We start from the raw sequence: 20813 nt of genomic DNA on the forward strand, positions 1-20813 counted from the left end.
AGTGCAGGATATATGCATGGGACCACAGGGATCCCCTTTCTTCCTTCACTCCCACCTCCGAACGGGAGCGACCTTGTCTCCGCATGGATTTGTAGTATTGTGAAGCATGAGGATCTGGGCAATGTAAAGGGACTCGGAAGGATTACCCAGACACCACAACTAGGTTGCATATCACCTAGCTCGTTGGCTTCCCCAGTGTCCCACTCTCCCTTCACCCAATGTGATTTTGTCACATTCCGGGTTCACCATCTGTAGTTTTCTAGGATATTTTGCTTACCTCACTTCCAGGAATTGTATGTACAACTCGTGCGTCTAACTCAGAGGAATATAGTGCCCTGCTTGTTCCTCAACCAGCCCCGAGATATTCTAACCCTTTGGTTGGGTCACCAGAGCTCACAGATGGTGGTATAGTCAGTGCTCTCTGAGATCTCTTGGTTTCCTCAGGCTTCTCTGCCCCTTTAGGTATCTTGGTTCCTGCAGTCATTACAGTCACTGTAGCCTACCAACACTTCATCTGCTCTTGATAACTGGCTCTCACTCAATATTTACTTTTTCACTTGGCTGCTGTCAGCTCCTCCAGCTGGTTAACATGTCCCTCAGAGCAATAGGATTCATTTTGGTTTTCCTCAGAGGCTTTTCAATGCCGGGTGGCCATCTTTGAAACAGGCCAAAGTCCTGCCTTCTTGTCACAGTTCCGGGTCAACTTCTCTGTGCCTCTGGGGTTCTTGGAGGTTCCAGCGCCACCAGCCTTTTCTTTGCTGTGGCACTCCTCTCTGTTCTGTCTCTTATCCTCAAACTGTAGCAGCTCAGTTGGAACCATGGATGCAGCGTTGTTCTCTTCATGCCAACTCAGCTCCAGTAGTCCATATTGAGCCTGAGCTCTCGAGCACTGATTTGTGGCAATGTTTGTAGGTGTGTCATTTGATTCTAGGAGTGGAGCCTTTCCAGTATGGAATTCACACTGCCCAATACCTTGTTCACAGGTGATGGTCCCTCTTTATTTGGTCTTGCGTGGGCTGTAGCAATTAAACTTAGGTCGTTTTAGTCTGTCATTCAACATTTTGCAACCCCGCTTCGCAAACCGCACTGTGAGAACAGTTCTTTACCTCCTCTAGTTCTCTATTCATATTTGGCTGCATCCTCACTTTTGGCACAAGTGCCAGTGGGCTCCCCTCCCTGGGCAGCTATTCATATTCTCTATTTTCTGATTGGACACAGGCCTCTGTACCCCTCCCTTTCTCACATATGTCTCTGTCACTGCGTTTTGGGCACAATTGCATCCCTCCCTTACTAGCAGATTTATACACCCAGCTCAATCTGTTTAGGTACCAGTGCATCCATCTTTCCAGAATGGAACAAATATTGTTCCCCAAAACCAAACCTCCCCTTTCATCTTTTTTTTCCTCGGTTTCCTCCTCCATTTTTCTTACTGTTCAATTCTACTTAAAGGAACATGGCATGATGGTGCTGCAGTGAGTATGATAAAGCAGTAAGGAGTGAATTGTATGGCTGCTTTCCTCTAAGAGGGTGGACCCATTTCACGGGTGGACCTCCTCCTGCTGGCCCCGCTTCCTCATTCCATATTCTATTGCGCACAGCTGCAGATGGAGAGTTCTTTCCCCTAGGCACTGGTATATTTGTCCCTGCTCTTCCAGGCCAAGGGTGACTCCTTATAACTGTGGAGGGAAAGGTATATCTGCCCCTGGTTTTTTTGGGCAAAGTAGGAAATCGGACTCTATTAAATGAGGAGCAAGCTAGGTTAAATGCACAAGTGTGAGTTCTATTTAAGGTACAGTTTGCTGCTATTTTACTAATCCAAGAGCGTAATACTCTGCTTGGAGTAGTAAATGCTCATGTCATTTTCTGGTTTGAAGTGGGTGGTACTATTCCAGGCCAGTGCTTAAAGACTTGCAGTTGAAATGGAGTGCCATTGCTGTATGACCTCACGACTGTCCTACTCCTGTTTGTTTTCATCCTAGCTTTCTCTCATTCTTTGCCAGTAATCCTGGTGTTCTCCTTGATCCCTCTTTCTCCTCCCTCATTTATTCTCTGCACATATTTGCCATTATCAACTATCTGTTATCCGCAAGATTTGTCCTTTTCTTACCTCAGCTATCAAGACCCTTTTTTTAAACGTGTATTTATTTGAACAGTTTAGCCCAGAAATGACTTACAATAAAACATGTATTCACTTCAGCAATCTCTTTCAGACATTTATTTACTTCTGCACTCTCTTTCAGACACTTGTAATTGCTTTCTGTATATTTCTTTGGCTTTCACAGATATTCCCGGTCTAGACACCGTTTTCTTTTCTTTAATTTCTTTTTATTGGCATTTCACAAATAAAAGAAAAAACAAAAACAAAACACATTACGGTATCAATATGCCAACATTAACGTTTCCTAACATTACCCTCTCGTCACCAACGGCCCTATTTCAGACAGGGCAGCCCATAAGGATAACATGTATCTAGATAACTCTCTTAACATTGTTTGAAATGTCCCCATGTGATAACCTGGGTATTGCCGATCAGGCCCTGGCTTGGCTGACCTCCTTCCTCTCCGATCGACCCTCCCAGTCCAACTTGTGTCCTTCCTCTCCTCTATCTCTACCTGTGGTGTTCCCCGGGGGTCTAACCTCTCTCCCTGGCTGTTCAACCAATACCTGGCACTTCTTGCCCACTGCATTGCCGCTTTCTGCCCCAACTTTCAGTGCTATGCGGATGACAACTCGTTTTCAGGCTCCCTTCTGCCACGTCTTCGCCTTCTCTCATCTCCGACTATCCGCTATCCAGGAGTGGTGTGCCTCAAATGATCTCTGCCTTAATGCCAGTAAGACTGAGGTTCTCTTCATAGGCACACCAGCTCCTTCCTTTCCTGTCACCCTCTGGCCTGCCTCTCTTGGCCCTGTTCCTGCTCCCACCTGTGAGGCTAAAAACCTTGGGGTAATCTTCGACTACACACTTTCCTTCTCTCTTCACATCTCTGACGTCTCTAAGAAGTCACACTACCAGCTGCACCTCCTCACAGGTATTCCTTCCCCCAGAAGCTCACTGTCTCCAGAGCTCTGGTTCTCTCTAGGTTGGACTACTGCAACAGCCTCTTTCTAAATCGGCCTGCCTCTACTCTGCAACTCATCCAAAACAGGACTGCGAGACTTGTCCTTGGCCTCAAGGGCAGGGATCGTATCTCTCCAGGACTGAAATCTCTGCACTGGCTCCCAGTGGAGGCAAGGATTAAGTTCAAACCCCTCTGTATTGTCCACAAGGGCTTCTGAGGCCTAGGACCTCAATACCCTCTACTCTCTCTTCCTAAATATCTTCCTTCTCGAGCTCTTTGCTCATCCACCTCCAACTCCCTCAGGGTTAGTCGCTTCTCCAAGCAGCGTGTTGGTGGTAGATCTCTCTTCTGCTGGGGCCCCCCTCTGGAACAGCCTCCCTGAAACTTGAGGAGAATCATCTCCGGTTCCGGAAGCACCTCAAGACCTTTGCTTCTGCTTTCTCTCCTCCTCTCCCCTCCTGATCTCCGGGCTGAAATTGAAACTGCACTGGTTACCTGGCTACCCTCTGATCTCTGCGCCAGGTACCCTCCCCGCCAGTTGCACACTTGCACTGCCCACTTGGCAACTCTTGCACTCAGGGACTGTTTCGGTATCCCTACAGCCCCTACTAGCACTTGACACCTTATGTCTGCACTTACCCATGCACTTGCCACCAGCTGGCCGCACTTTTATTTATTATTTAATGTCTATTTATTTTACTGTTATCCTATGTACTGCACTGCCCCTCTCCTTCCCCTCCCCCCACACTTTTCCCCTTCCCCCTGCCCTTGCACGATTTCAACATCACCTGGCCTAGTAGGATCGTTGTCTTTGTCTTCCCTCTGTTTCCCCTCCCTTGCCTCTTCGGGTCTTGAAACACTTGTGTATAGGCACGTTATAAATGCCATATCATGTCCATATCCTTCCGCATCTAGTTGCTGGGCCAGGGGCTGTCTGTTTCTTGGTGTTCTCCTGCGACCAAACCCCCTTGCATTTCATCCTTCAATCCCCAAAGGGTCATAGGAGGGTCTTCATTCACATCTCGGATAGATTCAACAGGTAGTAAATGTATGGGCCCCACATGTCCCCTGTGTCAGTTCAGTGGGTTGACAGCCCCTTATGTCCCCATCTCCATATCATTACAGTACAGGACGTCCGTGTGCCAGTACTTATTTTTGGGGGTACTGGTCCCTCCCACATCATCGCTACACGCCTTTTGGCCAGAAGCAGCCAAGTTAATCGGCTTCTGCCACAAGGGATCGATTTGGTGTAACCCAGAAGTGCCATCGGGTTTGGATCTGGTCTCTCCCTAATAACTTCCCCAATAGTTTAGAACATTAATTGCCAGAACGGGAAAACTAAGGGGCACCACCAGGCCACATGTCTCATTTCCACATCTGACACAGCTACTGCAGGTCCCTGGGTGGTAATTGTGGAGTTGGGCAGGGGTGTAATACAACTGGTGCAAGTACTTCTAGTGAATTAATTTAAATCTAGCATTCAGTGCAACCCTTCTCGTCCCGTCGCAGCAGTACCTCCATTCCTCACTTGATCTCTCATGTTCCAGTGAGAGTACCCACTTTTCCCTAGTGGATGTTTTCTCTGCTTTGGAGAGGCACTTGGCATACATAACTGAGATCACCCTCCTATTATACCCCCCTCGAAATATCTTGTCCAGTATGGGGGCTATCTCTGGTTTTTCTGGGAATGACAGCAATAGCTGTTGCAGCAACGTTCTCAACCTGTAGCACAGAAACACCTCCAAAGCTTTAAATCTCCCCCTGGTTTTCAGTTCTTCTAGTGTTATGAATCTCCCACTGGGGAACAAATCACGGTAACAATTCACCTGTAGTCTTTTCATAAGATTAGCAAAAGCCTAGTTTGGAAGTGAGTGGGTTCCCTGGTGTGAACACAACTGGTAATGTCAGGGAGGACCTCCCCTCTTGATTTGTGTTCAATACGGGCCCATGCTCTGCAGATAGGCAATATAGTTGAACCTGCTTTGAACGCCCTGTCGGGTGCCGTGAGTATGATAGACCGTAGGAGGAACGGTGCTGCCAGTGCTCTTTCCACCTCTACATGCCTACTGTCCCCCCAGTCTCTGAACCAGTAAAGGATGAACCCAGCTTGGGCTAAATCGGGTGAAACGAGTCCCCCTGCATTTATTAAAGTCGTCAGCTTATCCCAGGATATTCTGACTTGCTTCCCCACCCAAACAAACTGCGTGATCATGGAATTCAAATCTCAAAGTTTTCTGCCGGTATTGTAATTGGAACATTAAGAAATACGTACAGAAACTGGGGTAACAACACAATCTTGAGCAGGAGGATTCTACCATAGAGATTAAGGGGCAGGTTCCTCCATCTGCTCATGGCGTCTCTGGCTTGTTCAAGTACTTTTTGATAATTGCTCTTATATACAATTTTTGCATCTCAGGCTATGTTGACCCCCAGGTATGTGTTGTGTGCCTATGAAATGCCCACCCATCTGCATACTGTATCACCCCGTCCGTCAATGGGAAGAGAACTGATTTCGCTGCATTGATTGTAAGTCCCGAGAAGACCCCGAATTGGAGGACATCTTCCATAATAGGGTCCAGGTTGTGCCTGGGGTCATTATTGAATAGGACCATGTCATCGGCATAGAGCGAGATCACCACACAATGTTTAAAAAGTTGAATCCCTCTTTGTAGGTGAACCTCGCTTATCCTTTCTGCCAGTGGTTCAATTGCCAAAATGAATAGTAGTGGTGAGAGGGGGCATCCTTGTCGAGTGCCCCTGCCCAACATCATCTTTGATGTGAGCTGGCCATTCACCCGTACCCTGGCGACAGGCAACGCTAACAGCCACAACACCATGGCTATAAAATGCTCTCCCATTCACATCCTGCACATGGCTGTAAACAAGAAGGGCCATTCCACCGAATCAAGTGCCTTAGTTGCATCTAGTAAGGCTGCAACTATTTGGTCTTCTTGTCCCAGTGCGGAGATCAGCCGAAACATTCTCTGTATCCCAAAGGAGGTGGAACGTCCCAGGATAAATCCTGCCTGATCTGCCCGTACCATTGTGCTCATCAGGGGTGCCAGCCTAGAGGCTAATATTCTAGCCAGAATTGTATTGGCTAGGTTAATGAGAGAGATCAGTCTGTACGATGAGCAATCGTTTGACGGCTTGCCTGGTTTAAGCAGTACTGTGACCGGCGCATCGCTCAGAGATAAAGGGAGTCTGCCCTCACTGATACTTTGATACATTTGCAACAGGTACAGAGCAATCTTCGCGGCATAGCATTTTTAAAATTCTGCCATGAAGCCGTCAGGCCCAAGAGACTTCCTGGAGGAAAGAGATCTGATTGCAATTAAGACCTCATCCAACGATAGTGGATGACTCACTCTCTCCCTTTCCTCATATGTGCACGAGTGTAGACCCACCTGGTCCAAGTATTTATCTAACTCCTCCTGGGAGGTTTGTGTGTGGGATGAGTATAGCTTTCCATAGAATCAGCAGAACTCTTGCGTTATTCCTAAATCATGAAATCTCTCCACTCCCTGTGCGTCTGTTATTGACAAGACCTGTTCCCCATTATTATCCAGCCTGGTAACCCTCACTAGATGTCTACCAGGCTTCTGTCCTTCCCCATATTGCTTCACTGCCGCCTTCCACCCAACCAATTTAGCCTCTCTATGCACTAACGTTTTAAACTGCTGTAGGTATTGCATTATTTCTGCTCATTGTGTGGGAGTCGATATGGCCTCAGCTGACTGTAGTGTACCAATGAGTGCCTCTGCGTCGGTTAGTTACCTCCTGATTCGTTTCAGCATCCCTGCTTCTCTCGAGATGCACTCCCCTCTTATCACACATTTAAAACTCTCCCAAAGTATCCCAGCTGAGTCCACCGATCCGACGTTAGGGTCAAAAAGGGTGTCTATTGTTCCTGTTTGGCCTTATCGGAACTGGGTGTCTGTCAGGGCTTCACTCTTAAACCTCCAGTGCCTTCTCTTCCTCCCCCGTCCCGCCAGTTCCATATTCAATAATAACGGGGCATGGTCTGAGAGGGTGCGAGCCAGTCTCCACCTCTGTGATTGCTCCCATTAGTGCCCGGGAGACCAGAAAAAAGTCCAGACGAGATGCAGAATTATGAACCGATGAGTGGAAGGTATATTGCAGTGCCCTTTGATTCTTAAGCCTCCAGGCGTCCTCTAAATCCCACGTGTGACACATACCTCTCAACGCATTAGTCCCCCTGGTCGCTAGGCAGAGGGGGCCCGCTGTGCGGTCAAGTGTAGGGTCCATTATTGCATCAAAGTCCCCAGCCCAAATAATGTTGCCTGGTGGGGATCCCCCAATTGAAGGCCCAACCACTCCAGGGTTATCACAGTATCTTGATTCGGACCATAATAATTAACAAAGGTGTACAGACAGCCTTGGACGGATCCCGCACCATTAGGCCTCTCCCCTCTCAATCCCCAACTATAGCGATCAAACTAAACCCTATAGAGCTGTGAATGAGAATGCATACCCCTCTCGCATATGAGGAGTGAAGAGAAACAGCATTGGCATCGCCAAGTCTTCCCAAATTTCGACTCTACTTCTCATGTTAAGTGTGTCTCCTGCAGTAACGCTATTCCATGTGATGACGCTGCAGATAGAGTAGAACCCTGTGACATTTAGATGAGCAGTTTAGTTCCCTAACGTTCAACGCAATACATTTAATTGAACCCGCCATTACTCGGGTATGGTGATAATCCAGATTCAGAACCCCATTTTCTGCTCAGCCTGCGCACCAGCCTGTTGCCTATGGGATGTCCCAGTTGTGCGGACCATGCCCTTTCCGGTTTCCAAAGGTTCCCCCTTGTCTTGTTCCCCTCCCCGCCCTCCTCCCCCACCCACAACCCCAACAGTCAGTAATGCGACTAACCACCCCAACTGGTCGACATCGCCCCGTGATAGACCTTTGCTTCTGCTTGAGTGGCGAAAGTCCATTCCCAACTTCTTTTGGTGCTGTTTCATTCTGCACTTTAGTCAATGGTCACTGATAAGTCAAAAGTGTATCAGGTCAAAAGTGTAAGTGTATCAGGTCAAAGGTGTATCAGTTACGGCATCACTCATTGTTTCCCCTAGGTCTTGGGTTCTGTGGTAGTTGTTCTAGGAATGGGTTGACCCCATCTGGGGTGTGAAAGAACAGTATGCGCTCCTCGTGCTCCACTCGCAATTTGTCCGGGCACATCATGGCATAACGAATGCCTCTATCCTGCATCCTTTTCTTCACATCTATGTAGGTTCTGTGTGAAGCATGAACCTTGTCAGAGAAGTCCAGAAAGAGTTTTATAGTATCCCCCCTGTATGTCAGGGTACTCTTTTCTCTCGCCTTCCGCGCCAAGTCTCTGTCCCGATAGTTCAGCATTCGCACCATGATCAGTAGTGTGGGGGGGGGGGTTCTGGGTATCGGTTTTCTGCCACTGGGCACTCGGTGTGCTCTTTCCACAATGAAGATAGCCGAGAAACCTTCTGCTCCCAGTGCTTCTCTCAGGATCTCTTCCACTAAGGGTTCCATGTTCCTATGGTCCACTGCTTCATGTACACCGATTATTCGCAGGTTATTTCTCCTGGATCTTGATTCTAGGTCATCCTGTTTCTCAGTTAATTCTTTTATTGCCCTTTTCACTTTTAACATGAACCTGGATGTCGATGTAGCTTCATCTTCAACTGCTGAGATCCTTCTCTCTGTCTCATCCAATCTCTATCCACGTTTGTCGAGGCGGACTTGCAGGTGATCCACCTTGCATGTTAAGGTAGCCATCTTCCCGTCAAGGGACTGTATACTGTTTTGTAACTGGTCAAACGTCTCCTTTATGTCACAGAAAGCAGTCTAAGTATCCTGAGCCCTAGGTAAGGTACACGTTTATTGCGAGTCCATGGCCTCATTATGTTTGGTCTGGGTAGGGTCATCGAAGTGAAGTTTGGATTGCTGCTTCCCTCCCTTTACTTGCCTTGGCCAGCTTGTGTGACTATTTTCCCCGCTCAGGTGGTCCCGCTTCTCCGTTAGAACCCAATTCCTTGTGCAGGTCATGTACAACCGCTTGCCAACTGTGGACTTATCTCCTCATAAAGTTTAGTGCCTGAGGTTGGAGTTGTTCAGCCAGAGCGATTGCATACAGCAGTGGTCCTCTAAGCACTACGTAATTCCCCAGGGGAGTATCTATTACTCTCTTTCTCTGATAGATTAATAATGTCCTGCTGTCTATTGGTATTGAAGGGTATCAGTTCAGCAACCCCCTTTGTCTCTGCAGGGGTGGGTGAGCTTGACAGTTACTGCAACGGAGAGAGGGGGGTGCACCCCCGGTGTCTCGGTTCCGGTTTGCTGCTCAATGAGGTGACCCCCCCCTTCCAACCCGTCACGGGTGGGGCTATTCTGCTCCTTGGGGCGAGGATGATTTCACCCCACTGCTTCCAGAGCCCCCCCCCACTCCCGTGTAAAAACCCACAGGGGTTAGAAGGAGGGGGGTGGCTGGGCCCACCTCCCTGGGACTTCCAATCCCTGAGGGTGGCAAGATGGTAGGTGTATAGCATGTACCTCAGTGTGTGCCTTCAAGTGAGTCAATCAGGGGTGTGTAAGACTACAAGATGCTATGGACACAAAGAAAAGATCACAGCAGACACTGAAATGTATAACAGGAATGCATGTTTATTTATGCATGGTAATACACTAACAACCAATCAGCACTCCCTAACAAGGAGTGCTTTTAGCAAACCCCAACTCTCCCAGCTTCTCTCTAGCTATGCTCTACTAAACCATAGTACTGAGCACTCTCAGTACTCAGCGATCCCCCAGCACTGAGCCAGCTTCCCTGAACAGAACAGCAATCTACCGTTATACAGAGCGATGACACATTCTATGTAAACCTACGTACATTCTATTGCTATGTGCGTGCATATTTCAACATAGCATAATAGAGTACTAGTTCACAATGACATGTTCTCGTATAATATTCTATTCTAAGAAAAGCAAGCATATCGTGTAACATTCCAGTCTCTTCGCACAAGACAGTCACACGCTATCTCTTTCTCTGCGGCCAGCCAAGGCTGTATCTCTGTGCTAAAGGATCTGACAGTCTGCCAAGTGTCACATTGTTATGAAAACATCTACACACACTGTGTTCGGCTGCAAACACATTTCCATCTCCACGCTCAGCATGAGCCGGATTCATGATGGACAAAACCCTCTATAATGCTTCGAAACACAGAATGTGCGCTTTACAAAATAACAAGCTAAATATATATTTCTACATGGCTCGCGGCAAATGTCAATCTATGAGAGCTCAAAACAAACTATAATGCTAAACATAGGTTATACAAATTAATGCATTAATGAATGGATTAGCCCACACTAACTAAACCATAGATAAATGCAGATTAACAGGTGGGCTCCCTCCTTGCTGCGCTCACGCACAGTATTTATGGCGAGGTCCATGCCGTCCGTCGGGGGGTGTCAGGAGATCTTCTCGAGCTGTGCAGATAGCCTCCGGCTCCACTCATACTCACAATGCGTGGATTGCTCACAGATCAGCTGGGGTTCCCGAGATCTAGGCAGGCCAGGCAGGAGATAAGAGTAGATCCCTGCGACATTTAGATTGGCAGTTTAGTCCCCTCACATTCCATGTGATACATTTAATTGAACCAACCATTACTCAGGTATGGTGATAACGCACATTCTGAACCCCATTTTCTGCTCAGCCTTTGCCCCAGCCTGTTGCCTCGGTATGTCCCAGTTGTGCGGACCATGCCCTTTCCAGTTTCCAAATGTTCCCCCTTGTCTTGTTCCGCTCCCCACACCCCTCCCCCACTGAGAATCCCAACCTGTCAGTAAAGCAACTAACCACCACCTCCACAAGCTGACCAACCCAACCCGTCAACATCGCCCCATAATAAACCTTTGCTTCCGCTTGAGCGGCAACTAGAAACCCAGCCGTGCCAAGCACCTGCTGCGGGGGGAAGTCCATTCACTGACCTCTTTTGGTGCTGTTCCATTCTGCACATTAGTCAATGGTCACTGATAGGTCAAAAGTGTATCAGTTGCGGCATCACTCACTGTTGAGTTGCAGCTGCGCCCACTCGGCTGTTGGTGGGATTAGCCGGCTTTGGTTTGGACGGGCCTCTGATGTGCAGCGCCACCAGTCTTGGGATCTTACACCCCGTCACCCGTTTTATGTTCAATGTCCCTGTGGGTCATGCAGTGTCTCTCATCACACGTTGCCCCTTGGGTTATTCTTCTTCCATTGCGTGTGCTGGCGCACACAGAGTCTCCTCTCTCTCGGGGCGCCCTCTTCGCTGCACGGTCCCAGCCATACACTACATAGGCCGTGCCGCGGAAGGAGGGGCTACAGCTTTGATGTGTGAAACTTCACTTCCTTCAGCCCTATGATCTCAGAAGTCCAGGCGAGCTTGCTGCAGTGATTGGTTGCGCTGATCAGTCAGGGAAGTGGCAGGATCTTTTCTGAATATTGAAGTGGTGCTGGGAGCTCACAGGCTCGCGGCCATCTTGGTTGGGCTCTCTAGCGCTCTCCGGTCTAGGCCCAGTTGTCGGACCACAAGGTCCACCCATTACAAGTCGCGCTACCGGTCACCCTAGACTTGCTTGCTCACACAGGTTCTTCTATAGCTGCACCCGTGTTCTGGTTCATTCTCACTTGACTCTCCCTTTGCCAGCCTTTAGGATTTGTCACAATGTGTTTCACTGTTTGCCAGTCTCTGGACTTCGCCACCATGAGTTTTGTTATATAGTTCACTTCGTGGGGCTGTTTTCCCTTCAACACATTGCTCTCACACTCTTCAGCAATGTTCCATGCTTGCTTTACATCAGATTCGCTTTTAACTTGCAATATATGGTATTTGTTCTTCACACCAGCTTGTCGTTTGCACATTGATTTATTAAAAGCTTTCATATGCTCCTCAAAAGCTTTCATTCAGTTGGGTACCAGTTCTTATTTGCTCACACTTTGTAGTAATCATCAAAAACCATTTACTTTGGTTCACTGTATCTTACACATTTGTTCTCGTCCGTTTGGCATTCCCTTTTGCCATGTACCAGCCCAAGGAGCGCCCCGGTTCAAGTGATCCCTTTTCCTCACTCACCTGTCTCTGTCATCTCCTACGGACGGCAGTCATCTCGTGCTCTGCTCCGCATACATGTACACAGCAAGCTCTCTCTCTCTCTCTCTCTCTCTCTCTCTCTCATGATTGGATTTCTTTTCTGGCCCTCAGCTCCAGATGCAGGCACCGGCCAGTGATGCTCCCAATATTGTGGCCTTCGAACTGCCCTTCCTGGCCCTGGCACCACAGTTCCTTCCAGTTCTCGCCGGCGTCCTGGTTTCCCGACAGGACCACTCTCGGCTGCCTTGTACTTTGCAGGATTTCTCCCTCTGCAGGCCTCAGTACTAGAGTTGTGTAAGGATATGTTAGTGTGCATTACTCCTAGTCGCCTCTACCTCGTCTCAGTACTATTGTGGAATGAATGAGAGGAAATTAGATGAAAGCAGGGAGAGGGTGATGTTGGTTTTCATTTGGAAAAGGGGGATACCATATCTCGCCTGTGGATATCATCTCCCCACCCCCCAAGGACCCTCCACCCAGGTGATCCTCCCTCGCGTTTCCACCCCCCTGGGTCAGGATCCAAAAGCAAGGGCCTTTCCCTGACCAACTGAGAACAGGATCAAAGGGGAGAAGGTGATACCCTCAGGTTTCTCACATCATCTGTAATAGCATAAAGATGAGAACAAGTAGTGAGGCAATTTATGATGGTGTACAAATATTGGGACATAAACCAGGGGCAAAACAAGCAGAAACAAAATGTATGTACGAAAACGGGTCACTTGTATAGGTAACATTAACCTAAGGAGGAAGTGCTTCAAACTAAATAGTATTTATTTAAATATACATTTATTGTCTTAGCCTGATCTTTCCTCTGCTCGACTTTTGTGCCTTGCTTTTTCTTGTACTTCCGATCTATGTTTTTTCTGATTTGAATTATTTTCAACACCACTATTAATCTCCTTGTTTTGGTTACCACTACATTAGTCCATTGCTTAAAGATTTTGTCAGAGCATGTAGATTTGTTCTGTTCGCGTGCATAATGCGCTTCACTGGGAACACTCTCCACTATACATGGAAAGTTTTCTTGTCCTGTTTTGTATGATTTATGTATTACTAGGCTGCCAAGCATTTTGATGCCAGTACTCCTTGGGCTCAGGAGGAGGCTTCCTATTTTGTTTTCACTTCAAATGTGTCTGTATTCTCTCCACACAGCGGCCTCTTCTACCAGGCCCCACGCTCTTTCTACCAACTGTGTTTGGATGAAGGTGCCCATCCCCCATCTCTTATGGCATCGGCACTTCTCCATCTATCTTTGGACATTGTCCCTTTCCTTTCTCTATGGACATAGGTATCTCTAACCACCTGGCCTCTTTAATTGAGTTCAGTTTATTCCACCCCTATCTCAGCACAGATTGGGTTGCCCTTTCTCTTCTTGGCACAAATCTTGAATGTCTTCCTCTTCCATCTTTCTCTCCAAGCTTAGGCATCGCCTCCTCCCTTTGGGCAAGTGCATGTATAGGTGCGTCTGCCAAACCTCTCTTTGCACACCAGTCTCTAACACCAGCCTTTAGGCACTTATCTAGCCAAACCTATACATTCGGGCACCACTGTCTTATTATCTCCATCTTCCATGTGCTACCATCTCTGATTCCGCATTTTCTTTTGATTTCTTTGAGGCACATTGAATGCAATGAGACTGGCCTACAGCTGAAACACCCATGCTAAACAAGGTCGAAGAGCAGAGTTGTGGAATGCGTGATGCTTCAGGCTGGCGAGGCCAACTCAAGCCCCTGCTGAGAAATACACAGCAACGGCCCTGCTGGCTCAAATCCCAAGGCCAGAGGCTGCCTCGCAGATATGGCACTGAAAGCATTCGCAACTTCAGGCTCCCTTCTCCCTCTCCGAAATTGACCTTTTTGTTATTATACCTGCTTATACGTATTGTTTCATGGGTGGAGAATGAATCTAGCCACTCCGCTTGTATATAAGGATGGGCCAGGCCTGGGGGGGGGCAGAGCAGGACCCAGCCCTGCCATGCACTGGTGTGTTTGCATTACAGCCAATTTCTCTCTACTTCTGGTCTCCTGTGTATTATTTGTTTCAAGTGCCTGAGGTGTTGGGGGGCACTGGTATCATGGGGAGCAGGACGAACCTGTAACATCATGCATTCTCTATCAAGGCTCTTATGGGTGTCTTGTCCTCTTTTATTCATTTGGGCAGTTTTTGTTTCTGTCTTTTATGTGCATGCCCCTTTCTTTAGGCACACGGCATTGTCCCTGTGCTCTTTTTTCTGGCTAATGTCCCCGTTCTACCTTCTCTCTTTTGACGCGCTTGTCTCCCTCCATGCTCTTTTAATTTGAGCTCTACCCATGCTGCTTATGGGGCACCATCTTCGAACAAGGATTGGTCGTAGCTGTCTGTCCATACTCTGCTTGGAAACGTCTCTATCCCGGCACTCTTTGGCATATGCATCTCTCCTCCCTCTTTGTGATCACGGATTTAGTTTATTTTATTGCCTGAATAGCGGAGTGCTTTACAACAGGATTAGCATTTATATGCAGTAACGCAGTACTGTTGGCGGAGGGAGAGAGGGATTTTTATTCGTCCGGTGGGTATTGTTGAAAGAGACACGTTTTATCCGACCTGGAGGTTGAGCCTTTACCGGGATTGAGTTCCAGATGGTCGGGCGTAGCAGGAGAAGTACTGCTTATGAATCTTCCCTTTGCAGGCTAGCTTTGACAGATGTCTGTCTTTTCTCTTTTTTGACCCTGTTGCCAGTCCTCCTGTTTTTCAGTACAGGTCTCTTTTCTCTACTAGCATAATGGGAGAAGGCAAAAGTGCATAAAAAAAAACTGATGAAAGAGCTCATTTGCAGATTTACTAATCACACTAGATGAGCCTTGTATAGAAGACCCTTTATTAGTACATTATAGTGGAACCATCTCCTTCAGCCAATGACCAACTGACACCTACCCACTATACTGGATATACTTGAGTAAACATTCCATTAAGGTGACAGCAGCTACACTGGAATACAACATATATCGCTGTCTTCTCACAGAGTAGAAGACAATGCTGTAAGGTATTGGACAGTGGGAAAAGGAGTAGTGGGTAGGGCATGGTGGTCACAGTCACGACCAGGGAAAAAGACGGGGGCCAGGTGGATTGGCATGACTGGATTTTATGTGTGCACCTTTTTGCAAAAAAGGGCCCCCTTTGGGAGGCAGCACAGATAGGTCTGCGGGTACTGCCACAGCCCCACACTCACCAGCAACAGGGAGAGCGTGGCATTAGCACTCTACTGTGATGAAGTGGTCTGCGCCCCTACAGAAGTGCTGTGGAACATCTGAAAACGAGCAATAGTAACTTACCTAAACCCTTAAAATAAATACTCTAAAACATGTCCGAGAAAATATAAGCACAATCGGTGGATCTTTCAGCTAGGTGGCAAACATAAGCATTAATGATGTCATCATATGTTTGGAAAAGAAAAGGTGGGTAGGCAACATCGTGCAAGCCAGAGACCATCGGTCTGTTAGTGGGCGATTATTTAGTCGAAGCAGGAGTTTTCTGTTCAAATGAAATGAAACAAACAATGGCGCCATTTTTTAGGGGGAACCTATGGAAGGCATCCTGGTACGTTATGTCTCAAATCTCTCCGTTTACAAATGCCTCTATCTAGTTCTTTTTTTTTTTTACAAATGTCACCTTATTCCACTGTTCCTCTAGCCCTATTCAAGCGGGTCTCTGTGCCGGCTGCTCTTCTCCCCGTGGCTTTTTAAAAGGTGTTGTGTCTCACGTGTTCTCCCTCTCCGGATGATCCCGTCCCCCGGTTTCCCGCTTGTTGGCAGCTCCTTAACCTTAACCCATTGCGTTTGCTGCCCGTTTCCAGCCCCATTCGGTTTAGTTCCCCTGGCCCTCGTCGTTTACCTGTAGAGCGGTGGCCGATGCTTCTGTTTACATGTCGCTCTCTCGCCTCGGCTTGCTCCTGTTGAGTTGTCTCCTCCCCTTGGCTCCTGGCTTCTGAGGAGGTGTCTCTCCTCCCCTCGCAGGCGCCCGCCGCCCTCCCCTCCGCTGTTACAGGTGTCTCCCTGGGCTCTTTGCAGGTGCCTGGTCTCCTCTGGCCTTTCTACGCTGTGTTCCCTTCTTTACCGGCCCCGTGTGCCTCCCGCGCCCTACGCCCTACACACTGGCTTCCTCTTTCAGTCTACAGGGCGCACTCTGACCTGCTGGAGGAGGCGGAGAGAGGGATGAGCCGGCCGCAGCCCCCGCCTCCCCGCCGGCCCCCCGCAACCGGGCTATAGCTCCCGGTAGAGAGCGCGGCGCGGGCGGGCGGGCCATGGCGCAGCATGACCGGGAACCTGAGAGCGGCGACCGGCCGGGCCCAGGTGAGGCACCCGAAGCGCAGGTCACGGCCATCCTTGGCCTGTGCGGCGGCTTCTGGCGATTTTATGCTCTTATTGGTACCCCTTCTGCCCTCCAGGGCTGGAGGGCGAGGCTTCCCGTCTTGCTCTGGGGTTCGGACAGTGTGGGCGCTGGTAACTTTATCTTCCCAGGCGACCCCACAGTGCTCCTTCTTCCTCCCTGCCCTGCATCGCAACCTTGCGCACACACCAACGTTGCCCGCCTCTGTTTTCATGTTGCACCACCTTGCTAAAACTCAGCGCTCGTTTCCGGCTCTGCGAGAGGGCAGCACTACCACGCAAGACACTTGGCTCTGTGATAGTCTATAAATAATTCCCGCTGTGCTGGGCAGCCGACTGTAACTGCCATGCCCTTGTGATGTTCCTCTGACCGTAGTGTGTGGCAACTGGTGGTTTGCAAACTCACCCAGGCTAGTCACATGCCAGGAAAGGGTTTGTTTCTTCCTGTTCACGAATGCTGGAAAAGCAATCCAGGTCTTTGGGGGCTTATAAGATTTCTTGTAGGCTCATTACAAAAAACGTGCATGCCAGGAAAGTCCCAATAATTTCCGTGGGTCTCGGGTATTATTAATTTATTTTTGGATGTATAGAGCGCACTACAGCCCACAGGCATCGAGGCGCTATGAGGAGCGTAAGAAGGCTTGATTCACGGTTACAAGAATGCTGCCCAATAGGGTATTACTTGGTACAAGTTTTTACCTTGCTCCTCTTCTACTACCCCACGATGCCCCACCGCTCCAACATCGTTAAATCATTGACATTTGATTGCATTGGAATTAAAATAAGTACATAAAAACATATACGTCTATATTACAAAGAGCAATCATTTTCAGTAGCCTACATTTATGCTAATTATTCTCTAAATGAAGGTGTAGCAAGTGGCAATAGCTATCGTCTGTTGGTGAAAACAGCGCTGGGAGGCCATCGCAAATGCTCCAAGGGAAAAGTGGTGTGAAATAAAGGGAAGAAGTGTTAGGCAGTGGGGAAACATGGATATATGTGATCATTGCAACCCCCATAATTGCGACGGCTGAAAATGCCGACTTTTTAAATGTTATTTAACCTCTTTACACCATATACATATGCAGAGGGAGATGCCCGCAGAAACCCCATATTACTATAATATCACATACCCTCCCTCCCACATGTCGTATACTGGGGTGTTTAAAAAAATAATAAAGTCGAACATTTCGGCCGTCGCAATTATGAAGGCGACATTTTGCCCCATTACCCGGAAACATTGGTCAGTTTCCTGATATATTAAGTAAGGTTAGGTTAAAGAGAGTTCCTTGAAGCTACTTCCAAGCACTACCAGCGGAAGACAACTGAAGTAGGTAGGCTATGTGTGGAGCAGTCGTGCTTCCATGTGGTGTGAGTACCTAGACATATTTTATAACCAGACCTGCCAAATGGTCTGAGTGCATCAGCATTTAATAGAAAACTTGCCCATATGGTGAGAGTTCCTGAGTATAGGGTGGCACTATTTGAAAAATGGCAAGATTACTGAGATCTGTGAATGCATTTGCTGCCTCCTGATTTGAGTACCTGGGCACATAATGCTAACTTCTTACAAATAGTTGCATGCCGGATTGGATAGCTCATGTACAACGTGCTTGTTTCTGAATGGGACGATAAGATGCGACAATCCTGGTCAGGCCAACCAGACCCCTCATCCTCCTGAGAGTGTTAAATCAAGAAACACCAGTAGATAATAGCATGACTGTTACAGAGCTTAGAAGTGTTCCAGCTACTGGAAGTGCTATAAAAAAAATCAGCAAACTATTATATGATGCAACTATAAAACCATCATTTTGAAATGCATAGAGTTGCTATTGATGGTAAACCCTAGCAATTTGTGCAAGTCCTGGCAATACTTGATACATGTTTTATGTCAACATACCCTGGCAGAAACTAGCAAATGATGCTAACGTGGATAGGCAATTATAGCACTAGGCCAGTTTTGAGTGTGCGTGTGATCTCATTGGCTGCAGTAGAAACGAATACAATGTTTTCATTTAACACAAGTGGAAACTGTTGGCTTTGTTAATGCTAGTTTTCTACCGTTTGCACATACAATTGTTCCAAGTAAACACATACAGAAAAAAGATAGATACAACCCCAAACAAAGGCAGTTGTCAGCTTAAGCTCAATCCACTCCGCAATCAAACCTTCCTCTGCTCAAAACCATGGCCCTCACATTTTCTAACGCCCGACTATGCCTGAAAACGTAAAGGTCAGCCACACACATAATGGACAACAATATTACTTTGTTCCCTACTTACTGGATCATTTATTTTGATTATCATTAAACAGCATAGTTTGTCAAGGTGACCCTGTTAGGAAAGATTTCATTTTATATGTAATTTCCCCTTCAGTTGTACACCCCAAACTTGTTTTGCTGCTGTTTAAATACCTTCGTCTGACTTTGCCAGGAGGAGCACAGCCTTCTGCTGCGCTCCTCTGGGCTTTCCCTCATTTTTTATGGGGATACTGACATGCCCTTAAGACAGTCAGTGCTGGGAGACTTTGTTTCCCTTAGTCCTTTTCCAATGTTGCAACTTTTCTGCAACATGTAACAAGTGCCCAATGTACCTTACAGAACAGTGCACTTGGGTGTCATAGTCAATTACAAAGATCCTAGATACTGTCCTAGGACTTTTTGGGAGATGTGCATGCAGATGTGTCATGGACAGGGCTGGTGGCAGCTTATAGTTTAATATAATTTTAACCCTTTCCTGCCATTTAAACCGAGCTTGGCACGAATAGGTGGCCTGGCTCCAAAATGGCCTTGCCAGGCGGTTCTTTGTCCTGTACTTTGGCCATCTTGCCGCTTTGCCTTCCCCAGGTCAAGCCGACCCTGGTCGGTCCTTATTTGGTCATGCAGTTTCCTGCGAAATGCCAAGCTTTCGCAGGCTTCTGCATGCCTTGTGTGTGTGCCTCCAGGATGTGGGCTGGGGTGTCTGTCCCCAATAGTGCTGTGAAGGCCTGGGACCACCGTGGTCCATGATTGGTCCACATATGGAGTGTGTGTTTGTGAGCAGATTTCCCATTGGGTCCTCTCCGTTTTGGCGCAAAGGGAACTTTGGATAGGAGGAGGCTGAAAACACCCATCCCATGTCGATCTCTGGAGTTCTCACTGAACGAAGGATAGGATCCAAGTATCCTGAAACTAAGAAGAACCGCTGGAAAGTTTGGCACCCTGAGCCCGCTGTCGTCTCGTGGGACCCCTCTGCATCTGGTCGTCCTGGAAGGTCTGCGAAGATGCTTCGACCCATTAGAATAGTGGGACCAACTATTCTCGGCACCTTCAACCAAACCTGCAAGTAAGCCTTCTCGGAAGTGTCCCTGGGCCAACCAGTGGGCTGACCAGCTTACGCAAGACCTTTGCCCTGTCTCCGCCGTAGTCTCGAGGATGCCCTCGAAACTTGGTATACTGCTAGCTCTATGTCCCTGGCACCATCATATCGAATTTTGAACACTTGCCATTCCCAGGTCTGAAGTGAGATGAATGCGCCAGGATCGGTTACCGTGTTGCCCAGCCGCGCCGACAATCTTTGCAGGTGCTCTGCATTTGTGACACTCTTGCCTCTGAAGCCTGCTGCAGTGAAACTGGCCTGATCCCTCCATCAGGAGCGGAAAAATCGCCACTGTCCCGTTTGGGAATCCTCACTGTCTCTTCGGAACTGAAAGCCGCATAGCCGTCGTATTGCCGCAGTAGAACCCGCATCCGAAGTGGACTCGACTGGCGAAGTTTGGTCCGGAGTGCGCCAGGGGTCGGTGAGTAAACCTAACCCTTACCGGTGGCCTCTAGCACCTCCATCCATTATTACGCACGAGTGGCCCCTGGGGGTCCCTCTCCTTTCCACTGCTAGTGCGAACTAGCAAACTATGCCCGAAGCTTGGAATCACCTCTGCCTTCAAGTGGAGGCACTCCTCGAATAGTGGGAATCTATTCTTCATCGCCTCACCCACCTTCCTGAGCTGCTAGAGACCCCTGAAGAGACCCTATTTTGCCCATTGGAACAACCGCTTGTGCCTGCACTGCATGTACTATTGAGCATAAGGCTCCTCTCTTCTTCGGGTTTGGAATGCCTCTTAGTTAGGTGTGTGTTTGATGTTGAATGGGACTAAATACTATCTGCATTGCCTATTTCCCCTCTAGGTTGTGAATATATTTAGTGACAGTAACCCTTTAGACCCCAATGGTCTTGTATAAATCTTGTATTGATTGTATTGTGTTGTTTTGATAGTATTGCTGCGATTC

The 20813-nt window shown here is 48.0% G+C and overlaps 1 protein-coding gene and 1 long non-coding RNA gene across 3 annotated transcripts in view; one reads left to right on the plus strand and one right to left on the minus strand.

The window, feature by feature from the left end:
• LOC138516695 (uncharacterized) overlaps positions 1–16188 on the minus strand; it is a 139018-nt gene extending 122830 nt beyond the window's left edge. The window contains exon 1 of the long non-coding RNA XR_011282302.1: positions 16056–16188. This is a non-coding gene — a long non-coding RNA (uncharacterized lncRNA). The remainder of the gene's footprint in view (positions 1–16055) is intronic.
• Positions 1–20813, plus strand: part of TBC1D14 (TBC1 domain family member 14) — a 1472366-nt gene that overhangs the window by 79792 nt on the left and 1371761 nt on the right. Inside the window, exon 1 of one of the 2 annotated variants that reach the window (XM_069631998.1) lies at positions 16332–16513. The exons of the other annotated variant lie outside the window; for it this stretch is intronic. Within the exon in view, the coding sequence (XP_069488099.1) occupies positions 16465–16513 (49 nt within the window). The 5' untranslated portion in view covers positions 16332–16464. Of the gene's footprint in view, positions 1–16331; positions 16514–20813 lie in introns of those variants that run through there. 2 annotated transcript variants of the gene reach the window in all.

Source organism: Ambystoma mexicanum, chromosome 6q (genome assembly GCF_040938575.1).
Source record: "Ambystoma mexicanum isolate Mex_15411 chromosome 6q, UKY_AmexF1_1, whole genome shotgun sequence".
NCBI lineage: Eukaryota > Metazoa > Chordata > Amphibia > Caudata > Ambystomatidae > Ambystoma > Ambystoma mexicanum.